The 14,511-nt window shown below is 40.1% G+C and overlaps 1 protein-coding gene across 1 annotated transcript in view; it reads left to right on the top strand.

Annotated features, from left to right (window-relative positions):
- Nucleotides 1-8,560, top strand: part of adam19a (ADAM metallopeptidase domain 19a) — a 283,587-nt gene extending 275,027 nt beyond the window's left edge. The window contains exons 22-23 of the mRNA XM_050067214.1: nucleotides 3,442-3,650; nucleotides 7,700-8,560. Coding sequence (XP_049923171.1) covers nucleotides 3,442-3,650; nucleotides 7,700-7,751 — 261 coding nt within the window. The 3' untranslated portion in view covers nucleotides 7,752-8,560. The remainder of the gene's footprint in view (nucleotides 1-3,441; nucleotides 3,651-7,699) is intronic.
- Nucleotides 8,561-14,511: the final 5,951 nt, after the last annotated feature.

The raw sequence follows: 14,511 nt of genomic DNA on the forward strand, positions 1-14,511 counted from the left end.
GGACATTCAGAGGGAGCTCGGAGTAGAGCCGCTGCCCCTTTGCATCAAAAGGGGTCAGTTGAGGTGGTTCAGGCAGCTGATCACGATGCCTCCTGAACACCTCCCGTTGGTGTTCCAGGCACGTCCCACTGGTAGGAGGCCCCGGGGCAGACCCAGAACATGCTGGAGGGATTACATATCTCATCTTGCCTGGGAACGCCTCAGGATCCCCCAGGAGGAAGTGGTCTGTTGCCCCCACAACCCAGCCCCGGATAAGCGGATGAAGATGGAACCAATCAGAGTGTTATTTCCCATTCCCTTTTAAAGCCAGGTGCACTTGCAGTTGGCGCACTGTGTCAGCAAATTGCTTTTTGGAACATTTAAGCAGCCGAACTTCCAACTGTAGTCATGAATTTGAGAGAGGAAGCAGAACTAATTTGTTATGCTTCTGAAATAATCAATGAAATTATGCTGCTCCTCGTGCGTAGATGTGACAGCGTCTGTCTTAAAGCTGTAGCTGGTAACTTTTATGAAGATAACTTATGAAAATAACTTTTTGTCATATTTGCTGAAGTTGTCACTACAGCACACAGAAGTATATGAGACAGATCATCTGTGATGTCCCTCCTCCTCTTCAATCGCCACTAATGGCATGTGCTAGAATCTACCACAGTGCACTGGCAACAACCAATCAGAGCTGAGGAGTGTGTAATGCAGCTGATTAAATATGAATCAAGATTCTGTTACTGCATTGCCTATTACTCTCCTCGAATGCTTTCAGGAACATATATTAGTGACTGTTTAGCTGTCAAATGAGAATGTTTTTGAGTTGGCCACCGTGTTGGATACAGCCAAGGGATGCACTGCCCACCACCCACTGCCTGGAACACACTTTCTCATTTTACAACAAAGTAGTACATTAAAATATGATTCTGAGAACATTTCAAGGTGAGAAACACTCATTTTGGCATTTTCCATTTTTTCTCCATTTTCACTTAAAAGGCAAATTTAGAATTGAGCTGATAAAAAAAGGAGGACAAGCAGTTCCTCCTACAGAAGGAAGTCAGACATCCACTTTAAAAAAACAAGATGTCATTCCAGATGGGATTTAAATTACAGGACGACCAGCGAGGGCTCAGAAAAACAGCAGGAAATGGCGGCTGTAATTATTAGTGGGTTGGGGAAAAAAGTACACATCCACGCTCTGGATGTAGGTAATGTTAGAATCACCCAGGAGGGAGTGTTGAGGGAGTAGTGTGGAGGGAGAGACCTGATACTGGGTGGGGTAGAAGGGGCAGGTACATGCATGTGCTCTAGAAACAACAAGAAGTTTGTTGCAGTAGCTGTGACATGGAGATGATTAGCGCCTGACTGTCGCAATTTGCTTCAAAAATCATAGAAAAACCTCTCCATGTAACTGCAGAACTTGTCCAAGAATGCTCAGGTATTAACTTATATCCAGTGTTAACAGGATCCAGTGATGGTCGTCTGTACACACCTGGGTGGATTGTAAAAAGGAACTGCTAATAGCTGATTCAGCATACTTTTGATGGTGCAAATTACCCAAAATGTCAACAAATATAAGTTGTAGCTCAGGCACAACTCACTGAATCTATGGTACTGTTATACTTCCTGTTTACAAGGGGTGGGCTGAGGGGCTGCAGATGTCCCAACGTCATATGAAGGGGGATCACAGTGTCAGACTTTAAATACTCAAGCTCTAAGAGAACTTGCCCCTGACTACAGTTAAATGCCTAATTTGTAAATGTAATTCAGAGCTACTGCCAAATACACAGAGCTAATGAGAAGACTCTTGTACTGTGTGTGTGTGTGTGTGTGTGTGTGTGTGTGTGTGTGTGTGTGTGTGTAGTTCTGAGATGAGTTTCAGAGATTTCATCTGAACCCCGCTGAAATAATGAATAAACTGCACTATGTGTCTTATCTGATTGCTTTGTCGTTGATGCATCTTCTCTCATCAGTTCTTCTCTGTGAAGTGTAAAATGCTTCCAGTGCCAACTTTTGAATATTGCTTTTTCTTGTTTGTGTCAAATATCTGATATTTAATTGGTGTTTACTCTGTGATCTGATCTCTGTGCTGTAGTGGTAACTGTAATCTAATGTACCTGTGTGAAGCGGGACAGGAGTTCCTCTTATCAGCTAGCTCAACAGATTCTGGAGACAAACCGTCCACTACAGAAACTGGAACGGAGCTCTCCTCCCTGCTGTGTCCATGTGCCAGGGAGTTGGTGCTGTGTACTGTATTGGCAGTGCTCCCACGTTTCTCCTTTTTGTTAAGCCTGTCTTTTTCTCTTTTTGCTGCTTTATATTCTACATCAGTTTGCAAAATGTGTGGAAATGTATAATAATTATTGTGTAAAAACTCTCGGGCTATTACTACTGTTTTTTTTTCTTTAGCCACAGTTCTCTTTTCTCTGCCAAAATATAAAGATAAGATATAAGATTTTCTTGCTAGACTTAGTGACTTTCACACCCTTTTAGCGATTTAGCGACTTATTTCTGCTCAGAGTGAACTCAGTCAGCAGGTGACAGCACAGCCTCTCTCTCTCTTTCCTGTGAGCTCATTGGCTTTCCATAGCTGCAGCCGAATTTACAGGAGAGGAAAAATGATTGAGAATTCGTTGTAGACGACATTTCACAAAGTATATAAAGTTTCCCTTAACTCAACAGCTCATAGAGCTCTGCTGTTTTTTAAAGGAGTCTGAGGCCAGTTGCACAAAACACTTAAGATTTTCCTTAAAGTCCTAATTAGGGTTTACTTATAATGAAATCGAATGCGCACAACACCCTTAAGTCCTCTCCTTAAGGTTTCCTTAAAATGCTCACTCAAGTATTTATGGTTTTCTCCTTGTCTTGGTCTCATACTTAAGGAATGCCTAGACCATTGCACAAAAGACCTTAGCAACCAAAGCAGGGTAAAAAAAAAACCTAAGTATATAAGTAGAAGTATTACGTAGTACCACAAATTACCTTAACTTAGTACCTTAAAGTACTTTAGTACAGAACTTGAGTAAATGGACTTAGTTACTGTCCATCACTGTTAACAGCTCTACTCAATAAGTATGTAATGATAGCAGTTGTGAAGTATTCTGTTAGTACTTAATACCAGTAACTAATATTTTTAACATCACAATTGAAAATTAATCTTAAAAATCAAAAAGGTTTCTTTAAGGAAGACATTGTTTTCAGTGTTTCAATCATAAAGTCATGTGTTTTGAATGTACATAAGATGCCAAAGTGCATAAAGAAGCATCAAAAAAATATCCCCGGGGAGGTTTCCCCTGGACCCCCCTACAGTAGTCTGTGCTAAGCCCCCAAAGTCCTCAATGCTAGGAACATCCCCGTTGACACCTTGTCTGGTTGGCATGTCTCAGTGTCCAGTTGCATCTGACTGCTGAATAATGGAAATGTCAGTGATCTATATTTCTGTGTGTTCTCTTTCAGTTAGTGTCTGAGCTGCAGCCCAGATCGTCCCCCTTCCCTCCTCAGAGGCCGCTTCCCCTCAGTCCAGCCAGAGGAGCCTCCCCCACAGTGAGTCCAGCCCGAACCCTGGGCTCCAAACCCTCCCCGGGTCTGCTGGTGATGATGCCCCCGGCAGTGGGACCCAAACCTGTGGGCAAAGTCTCAGCCATCCCTCCTCTCAGAGTTCTCAGGTGGGCAAACACACATCATGGACACACACACAGACATGCTGTAGTGTTGTGTGTTCAGAGAAGCCTCTTTCAGACATGCACACCTTTATGTTAGCCTGTTGGCCTCATATCTAAATAAGCAGCCTGCTCACTTCTATGTGAAGGGTCAAATCTAATTTTGGTAAGCAAGTTCAATAATGACACAAATAAATAAAAAATCAATCAGTAAATGAATCAATTAATAAGGGCTTTGGTGTAGCCTGGGAAGGAGGCAGCTGGGAAAGGCTAACAGGGTCCACCCTCTTTTCTATTTCTTTGTCTCCTTGTATTTAGTTTTCCTCTCTTTGTCTCCAGGGTGTCTCTGCCTCGGGCCCCCCAGATCTTTAGTAGGGGGCCGACCCTCTGTAGGTCATCCCTTCTCATATTGGGCTGCTTCCAGACCCTCTGGGAGGGAGCCAGTCCATTATGAGTTATTATGTTTTTGTTATTTTTCTTTTCTCTCTAGTTTTTTTGTTTTGACCCAGCCCCCGCTCATGTCCACCCAATACCTGTCTGATCCAATAAAGGCCCCCAGGAACAAAATATAACAGAGAAGTAAATGAATGGGAAAGCTGTGGCAATATTAATAAATAGATACATAAAAGAAAATTAAATGAATAAAAAACAAAATAAGTTAGGTTTTTACATGCAGCAAAGGTGAATAATAATTTAAAAAATAAAAAAAGAAGCAAACTAAAATATACACACAAAATAACCATTATAACAAAAGCCACAATTACCCTAATATTGCTGAAATCAACACATTATCATTATTATTATAAAGAAGAAAAATAATGTTATTCTTATCATTAATAAGAATAAGCGTTGTTGATGTTATTTTTATTGTCAATAACATAAAAAATGTAATTTTTCTTATTATTATTATTATTATAATTATTATTATTATGAAGAATGTTGTTATTGTTGATATTCTTCCAATTATTTTTTATAAATAATAATAATTTAAAGAGAGATATAATTCTTATTAATGATAATAATAAACATTATTATTATTGGTAGTAGTAGTACTAGTAGTAGTGGCAATAATAATAATTATAATATTGTTCTTATTGTTATCATAATTCATAATGAAAAGACAAATAACGTCATTCCGCTTATTATTATTATTATTATTATTATTATTATTATTATTATTGCTATTCATAATAATACCATAACAACAACAAGCTTTACAGCTGTACTCACTGTGTGTGTAAACCACTTCACTGTGTGTTACTACTCTGATTTTAACTTAACCTTGGGAAGATGATACTTTTCTTAATACTATGGGACATGTTATGTAATGTTCATAGAGTAGTTATTGTTTGTGGGTTATCTTTTACATATCTGTGAATTCCAGCCCTGTTTGAAAGACATTTAATGACCTTCCTATAAAAGAACCAGGGAGGAGCGTTATCTGCCTCACAGCATTCCTATCTTCCCATTTCATGCTGTTCGGGGTGGGTGTGGGCACATAAACGCTTTGAGTTTACAAACCATGCAATTCATTGATTCAGTTCTTCATCAGCAATCAATTTTCATTTTTTATCAGTGACAGGCCCGCAGTGTAAAGGCTTGTACTCACTTTCTTCAGATGCAGAGTCATGCTTTTTGTTCCGTGCAGTTTATCTGTAAATGTAGTAAAAGTCAGGCAGGGAAACCTCAAGGTGATTGTTCTTCAGGTTTTATGGTTCCTCCACTTCTGTAATCTCGCAGATCGATCAAAATGTCTCTATATCTGGTTCTCCCCGGTAATACTAAGATCAGATTTCACATTTAACACCAGCTGCTGGTGTAACTCTGTTAGCCCAGAGACTTGATGAGAGGGAAGAGCCGCCTGTATCTGACTTTACAAATCCCCAGCTACACTTGTCTTTGTGTTCAAAGTAGAGCCCAACTGTGCATAGAAAGCAACAGAACAGGTTCAAAATCAATCTCCTCGGAGCACACTCGCTGATAGTTGGTATTTGTGCTTATTGTACCTGTTCCTATAATAACTGCTAGTTTTATGCCAAGAAATTCCTGCATGACTTTAATTTCATTAGGGTGCAACATCTGTTAAATGGCACTGACATCAGGTTCTGCTCTCTGAAATAAAAACATTCATACATCATAATATTACTTTAGATACCTGAATGTCATTCTTACATTATTCTATATTTCCTTACTGTCAGCAAGCCTCATAAAAAGACCCAAACCAACCAACAAACTCCACATTTGATTTGCTGCAGGCCCATCGTGTAATTACATTTTTGAGGAGGCTCATGTGAGCTTCGCCATAGCTGTGGTAGCAAAAAGGGCAGGCTTTGGCGCCAGGCCATAACCCCTTAAAACAAAACTACAAATACAGCTGAACCTTACCTGCTATTTTACTTGATTTGACTAAGCATTAAAGAATTCATAACTCATATTTTGTTAATTTGGCTCACTTAAAACTAACTAAAAGCCTTATAGTTAAAACACTTACCACATAATGTCCAAGGTTTCAATCCAGCTGTGATGGCCAAAGCAGTTCTTTTCACTGTACTTTTCACTGTGCACCAGGCTGTAAAACCTGCTTATTTCTGCTGTAAAGTTGGGCCTTTTAAAATGGGGGTCTGTGGGGAGTGACTCACTTTTGGAGACAGCCTCAAGTGGCCATTAGAGGCACTTTGTTTTGGCTTCAATTTTAAGCCTGGTTGCCAACTGGTTTCAAGTGTCCACTACATAATAACTTGTAAATGTAACATACCTGTGGTTTGCATAAATGTGCGTACAATGCCAAGGACCTGTGTCACATGTCATACCTCTCTCACCCTGGTCTGCCTCTGTAGTATCCTGTCTCATAAAGGCGATAATGCCCTCGTCCCTACTTTAGCCAGGTCACTGTACTTCAGGACTGGTGTCAGGCAAGTAAACAATAAATGAATGTGGCCAAAACAAAAGGAAGATGAGGAGCTTTTAGGGTTATCCAGCACATACTCAAAATGGCATACAGAAGCCAATTGAAAACATTTGATTATTAAGGACAACATCACGGTACAGCAACTCAAGTCCAAAGAGCAAAAACAAGCTCTCCAAGATTGTCAACATTGCAGGGAAGGTTTATTTGACAGCGCTGTACGCAGGAAGGCCAAACACATAATTGCAGGTACCTCACATCCATTACACTGCTCCCGTCCAGTTGTTGATTTAGAGTCCCGAAAACCAGCCAGAATATACAAGAAGTCCTTTATTCCCTGTGCTATACAGGCAGTGAACACAGAATGATTGCATCAGGGAGCACTGTTATTTTATAAGATGTGCTCTCTTGTATTATTTATATAATTTATTGCTCCTACCTGCCTCTTTGCACTATTGTATACTGTATATTTGTACGTTTTTAAAGGTGCTTTGTTTTATGTGTTTGTATCTGCCTTTGATTTGCTTTGCTCGTGAGAAGCCGAAGATACATTTCCAGTGAGATGGACAATAAATGTTACCTATCTGTGTATCTATTTGTAGCCCACCTCCCAGTTCAGTTTTGTTTAGACTTGGTAGACGCACCTCTTAACATATGGAAAACACTTAGTATGGGAGATGAGCTGGTAAGGGTCTACTAAAATGTGAACTGGGATGTGTATGCATATAAATCTGACCAAGGTGGAGAAAGGCAAAACATCATCTATCTATCTATTTATCTAACACATGAAATGTGGAACAAAACAACATGTTTACCATCATAGTTTAGTATCTGGTGATTTTATGTATGTCATGATTGTGTGGGACTGAGTCCAAATTAACTACAGTGTGTGTTCATGGTGATGAAAGAACATGTCACCCAGTGTGACAGTGTGGCTCATTGACATGTTTTTAGTTTTTGAACAATGGAGCTCTATGGCACAGAGAAAGAAGATATATGAAGACTCTGATACCGGTGGATACATTTATTGTCGGTTTTCATGGAATCTGTTGATATAGACTATCCCCAGCTTTATTCTGAAATATCACAGAGTCTGTCCACTGTTTGAACATTACGCTAGAATCTCTTCTTTTTGTCCTTCTCCTTCCAGACCGGTCCCAGGTGCCAAACCAAACACAGCCTCGCCTCCACCACGAAAATGACCTTCTCCTCCCCCCTCCACCCTCAGAGGAGGCAGCAGCTGACAGCCTATTTGCACTAAAGAGACTTTGGCTGGTAAACCACAGAGCTGTCGCACATACCAGAGGAGGGCGAACACAAAGTTAAAACCTGAGACACGAAAGAACAAACAGGACTCTTACCAGTTAAGACTTCAAAATGAAACCTTACCTGCCCCTCCGCCCCTCTCATTCTCAATTTTGACCCCCTCCACCCTTCTCCTCCCAGCGCGCTAACATTAACCACAACGACGCGGTTTTGCACGGAGGCCTTGCAGACTGAGACAAGTGTTATCGCTGGGGGACGGTCACATTTGCCAAATCAATTTTTTTAGGATTATTGTTTGTTTTTTAATCTGTTAATGCTGTCTGTGTATAAAATATGCATTTTGTAATGACCGTTGTTTTGTTTACAGTTTGTTTTACGTCCCGTTTTATGATTTATGTCATGTGCCAAAGAGGTCTCTTCATACCTGGGGTGTGTCCCCGACGCTTGAAATCTTCTTATGTCACGTTGAGTTTACCGCAAGTCAACTCCTCCATATTTTTAGGTTTTATAATTTATTGTATTGTATGAGGAATGTCTAAAACACAAATTTGGAGAAACAGCAGCCTCCTGGGAGGAAGGAGAGTCAATCACACAGCAGCTTCTTTTCAACACTGTTTACATGGTGGAGGATTTGATGGATGCTCGGGACTTGCAGGGACACACCCCGGTCACTCATGTTGATTTGAATGTCTTTTGCTGAGTGTTATGACTTTTAAATTGTTACATAAAATATTTTTACAAAACTATCAAGTTTCCTTCATTCGGTCTCTTTTTTTTAATTCCAACTAAAGCAATATTTAATTCAAATGTATATGCAATTATATAATGACAGCCTATGGGTGTGTTTAATAGGGATGCGTATGAATGAGCTTCTGCAAGTCAGATCATGTCTCGACCAATGACTGTATATAAAGATGGACAACATGTCTCCACCTCCTTCCACTGAACAAAAATGAAGCCAAAATATCCTGGATACGGCTGCTGCCATCTTGTGCTGGCAACGTTATTTGGAGCCCAGGGTTTCCACTGTCACAGAAAACCTGGAAAAGTCAGGGACTTTCACAGTCACATTGTCCAGGCCTGGAAAATCATTGAAAGTTTTGGAAAGGTAATGTAATTTCATTGTGTGTACTGAAATTGTTGAATATCCTCTCCAGGGAATAATTAATTGTCTGTAGCTCTGTAGCAATCCTATTTACTCTATATATGCTTCCTTTAGGTAACATCATTAGAAATCACTCTATGAATTTCCATNGAGGCAAATTGTGATTTGTGATATTGGGCTTTATAAATAAAATTGATTGATTGAATTGATTGTAGCTGACGATGTAACATAGCTGTCATATGTGTCAATGTGTGACGTTTTATTCACCACTGAGTACGTTCTGTCATTTACTTCATGGGTTCGTCTCTCCCTCCCGGTATGCCAGCTCACTGAAATTGTGTTTGAATAGAGACTGAATCTGAGCGGAGCAAGTGGGGGAAACAAAAACAAAAAAAAAACGATTTAATGCGTCTTTAAAATTCATGGAAAAGTTTAGAAATTGTGTTTATGAAAATGTGTGGGAACCTTGGGAGCCAGAGTCTATACAGCATCAAAAGCAAAAAATAAATACTTAAACCCACATCAGCTGAGATTAGAACTACCTAAAAAGACAGAAACCATCTTTGGGCAACATTTACTTGACATCCCGTCTGCTAACATAGAGGGGGTGGCGTTTAAGACCAATACTGCATCCAGCCACCAGGGGGCAACCAAGATGTTTTGGCTTCACTTTTGCAAGTACCCCTCACTGCAATGTGCCATACAACATGGGCGAAGTCATAGTGTAACCCTGCCCACATTGACCACGTTTGACTTACTCAACATCACCTGAAAGAAGATGTTAATATTTATATTTTTTATGAATTTTATGAAGAATGAAATTATGAACTCCAAACAACTACAAACAACAGTATATTTGTAATAAAAATAGAATCTGTAATAAATCACTGGCTGTATATAAAGAAAGGAGTATGCTATTGCAATTTGACCTCCTGATTCTCCAGCAGAAGAACAGAGCACAGCCTGGGTCAGCTGAACGCTGCTCACAGTCTGTGGGATAGAGCTAGGCAGCTACAAGTCAAGCCAGGGCTCACGGAGCATGCTGCAGGTTTTGCTGGGGCTGGAGAGGCAGTTATGGTGGGTGAGAGGAGAGCAAGGGTCTGCAGAGCACATTGGAGAAAAGTCAGGATGACTGAATGAAGGGCCAATGACAGGACCCCTTCAAAAAATATTAGAACTTTTTTTTTCTTTTCAGAGGAGAATTATTAACCTATTATCATCAACAGAAGATTTTATTCAGAATGTGTTTATACTAACAGTTTGTTTTTCTTTCCTTGTTTTTTTTGTAAAAAAAACAAAAAAAAGGAGCTAAACATCCAGTGAGCCTCAGTATTGCCCCTCCCCCCTGTATTTCAATGAAATAGTTCTGTCCTGCTCCCAAACCTGGCACAGACTATAATTGCTAACAGAGTGGAATGAGGAGTGTCGGTGGAGCTGAGCATCGTGTCAGCTTCAAAAGGAAAAACCTGGGAAGCAAAAACAATAAGAAACACAGGACAGAAAAAAGACATAGAAAGGTGGGTCACCATAAGTAACCTGTTTAATCCACAGTGAAATAGACTTGCTTGCTGTTTGCTCCTGTTGGTTAATATTTTCACTGAAAATTCTGAGTGTTTGCATTTTGCTCCTCTTTAAACCATGATTTAATTACAACAGGCAAACTTTTAGAAAACTATTCCTACTAAATCAGTTGTCCCTGTCCCTGCCTGGTACCAGGCCTAAGAACAGGTGCAGCTTCATCCTCGGCAGTCTTGTGTCTACAGTCTAAAAATACCCCCTTACATAAAAATCCTGGATTCAAAATGTTACCTAAGTAAAATTTCAAAGGTATTATCAGCAAAATGTACTTAATGTATATGTAACCTTTGGGTCCTACGCACAGTATCAGCTCTGTTCTTAGGACTGCACTCTTCTGGACTGAGACCTCAGATATTGTACCTGGAATTTGCTGGCGCCACTCTCCCAGTTTGTGGGTCACAGCCCCCAGTGCTCCAATTACCACTGGCACCACTGTCGCCTTTACTCCCCATGTCTTTTCTAGCTCCTCTTTCAGCCTTTGGTATTTTTCGAGCTTCTTGTGTTCCTTCTTCCTGATGTTGCTGTTGCTACATCTATCACCACTGCCTTCTTCTGTTGTTTGTCCATCAACATGTTATCTAGTTGGTTAGCCATCACCAGTTTTTCGGTCTGGATCTGGAAGTTCCACAGGATCTTAGCCCAGTCATTCTCAACCACTTTAAGAAGTGTCTTCCATTATGACATTGGAAGGCAGCTTTATAGTTCAGTGGTTAATCCTACTTCAGGATGAGTGAAACGGCAAACGCAACAGTCATTCCAGCTTGGACGTTGCCCAGGTCAACAAGGTCTGCATCAAGAATTGAGGAACCAGGGCAACCTGATGATGAAATAGGCTACTGGAACAAGACATAGATGGAGCAGAGATTATATATGATACAATATTATTTCTATGATCATAACATGAGCTCCTACAGTTATGATAACATGTATGACTCTGTTTGCATGTAAGAGTATTGTAATGTTGTAATTTGTCAACATGGAGCTAATTTTAGAGACTTTGTTTACCACTGGGTAGATAAGTAACATAATATTGCATCATATCACATTAGCAGAATATATATGTTTTGTTTTATGTGCTTTGATTATGTTTTAATTAAAAAGTAAGTATTAAAGTATTATTATTAAAATAAGTATTAAGTGGAAGATACATGTAATGGGCTAAAAAGTACAATATTGAAAAGGTAGACTTTTTTAAAGCTTTGAATGGGTTGATTGGGTTCTGGACAGTGGTGTCATGGTTGCTGATGTGGTGTGTACTACTAGGTATATGGGTATGTTACCAAGGAGGAAGTGGGTATACTGTCCAGTATATTCCAATAGCTTTTTTGTCTGGGTATGCTGTCAATGGCTAGAAATAGGAGTGGGTATACCATTATACTTGCATATATCCTCCCCTACACCACTGGTTCTGGAGGTGTGGTTAGAGTATTTGCACAGGATTCATGTGGCCTGTGGTGGTGGGGCCCAATTTGATATCTTTTCATGGGGCCCAAAATCCCTGGTGGCACCCCTGACCGTCTCCACATTTATAAGGAGACTCAAGACTTTCCTCTCTGATAAAGCTTATAGTTAGGGCTGGCTCAGGCTTGCCTTGGACCAGCCCCTAGTTATGCTGATATGGGCCTAGTCTGCTGAGGGACTTCCTATGATACACCAAGCTCCTCTCTCTGTCTGTCTTCCTTTCTCCATTTGATAACATTAATGTCCCATTAATGCATGTTTCTAACTTGGTTTCTTCCCCAGAGCCTTTTTGCTTCCTTACATACTGTCACATACATATACTATCAATATGAATATATACATATAATATATATACTGTCAGACACGTAAACGAAAATGTCTTTTTCCTTTTCTGCTGTGAGCGTCTGAAGACATAGGGATGTGGTATTGTGTACAGCCCACTGAGGCAAAATGTGATATTGGGCTTTATAAATACAATTGAATGAAATTAAATCACTACCTACAGGCCCAGTGAGTGTTAGAAGTTGTTTTTGTGTTCTCCTGTGAACAGAGATATTTGGTAGAACAAAGGTTGTGTGAACAGAGTTATTATTTTTTTAAATGGAAGGGGGAAATACCTGTTCTCCAAAATATCTGTATACTGAAAAATGCTTCCTTTTAACTAAGTCTGTCCTCTGTCATGTCTCAGTGCCAGTGTTCCTTTAGAAAACAATCAGATTTATTTTGTCTCACAGCAGTGTCATGATGATCTTACAGTTCCTGTCTGATGAGCAAGTATGAAGGCTTTGCATCATGGGTGGTCTCCACTCTCACCTGCCCTTAATGGATTCCACTCTGTTGGAAATGAGATATCTAAGAGAGGCAGCTCTCTTCACCCTGGAGACTAATGTATTTTGAGAGTCCATGGTTCGAGTGGAACGCTATCGGACAGCAAGGAGCAATGGCCTCGTGGGGAGATATATCGATGTAGACGTTTTCCTAGCCCATTACCAGGGCACCCAGCGCCCAGACAAACCTGTGGGGTGAATTCTGCGCCAGACAGCAGACGTGATCTAAATGAAAAGAGCCGAGTTTTTCCAGAACCGCTGTCTATAAATCAAGCTCTTTGCAGCCTCAGGCCTGAGGGAGGGGAATAAATACGTTGATATCTTCCCTGAGGCTAGATTTCAGTCAGTAAGCCACAGAAATGAAGTGAGGGGTTTATAAAAACTGGAGCCAGTTAGGTCTTGTTGCCCCTTAAGCTCTTACAGTACATTCAGGATAACAGCAACAGACAGCCGAAATCCTGACGTGATATGTGAATTAGCTCCTGATCTGCTTCATTCTGGCTTCTTCAAGCTAGCTGCCTGTGGGTTTGTCCAGTTTTTGAAGAAACGTATGTTTCTGTTTACAACCTATATTCAAATAAATATTTTTTATGTTAGCATTTTCTTTAATACCTAACTATGCAGGCTGTTCTCATTATTTTTTTCATATGTTTTCCTATGAAAAGCATTGCACCCAAATTCGTACATATTCCATGTATTTTCAAAAGCTGCAATCATGTGACCAATACACTGTCCCAAGCGTTTGTGAAGGTAGGTTGGGGTGGTGGACGGGTTACAAAAAGACAGACTTTTACCTTGGAACTTCCCCTGGAGTTGTGTGTTCGAAACCGTGTGAACTTTGAGTCATTTAAGGTACGTCCTCACCATGTTTCTTTTCCTAAACCTAACCTCAGTAACTTTCCTTTCTAAACCTCAAGACACCCAACCACACTTTTGTTGCCGAAACCTAACCTCCCTAACTTTACATTAATTAGATAACTGTACCTTAAGGACGTAACGTCATTCGTGGGGTGCAGATTCGTAGGATATCCTACAAACTGCTGTGAATGCATTTTCCAGAGGATATCATACAAACCGTTCTATGAGAATTCATTGAGAAAGGCTTCCAGATCTGTTATGTTGAGGGTAAATGTTGCACTGGGGACCTGTATATTGTTGATACTTTTGCCAGCTTTGAACAATTATCCAACAATTCAAAATGACTTATATTCATTTTTTCTGTTATTTACAAATCAGGGACTTTGTACGCAAAAAAAAGTTTGCTAATTTTACAACTCCTCCCCCATTATCTTGCCTGGATTCTTTGTTAAAGGTCAATATGCTAAATAAGGGTAAAGTCTCAATGATTTATACTCAGATCATGAATAGATATAATCCCTCTTTATCTCATATTCGACAATAATGGGAATATGATGTGGAATGGGACATGGCTCTTTGTATGAGGTTCATTTGTCTTCTATATGCTCAAGATATTCCTTAAAACAGTGTATAGTGCTACATCGACCACACTTCTCCAAAGCTAAGCTTGCTAGAATATCCCAAACGTAAGCCCTTGTGACAGGTGTGAACAAACCCCAGCGACCACATGTTGTGGTGCCCCCTTTGGGTTATCCTTTTTTGACACTATTTCCAAGGCTTATGGTTGTAATATTATGCCTTCTCCCACAGTTAGTATTTCTTGTTTATTCTCAGTTCCAGGTGATTCCAGTATCCCTGCTCACTTAC

The sequence above is a fragment of the Epinephelus moara genome, chromosome 17 (genome assembly GCF_006386435.1).
Source record: "Epinephelus moara isolate mb chromosome 17, YSFRI_EMoa_1.0, whole genome shotgun sequence".
NCBI classification, from domain to species: Eukaryota; Metazoa; Chordata; class Actinopteri; order Perciformes; family Serranidae; genus Epinephelus; species Epinephelus moara.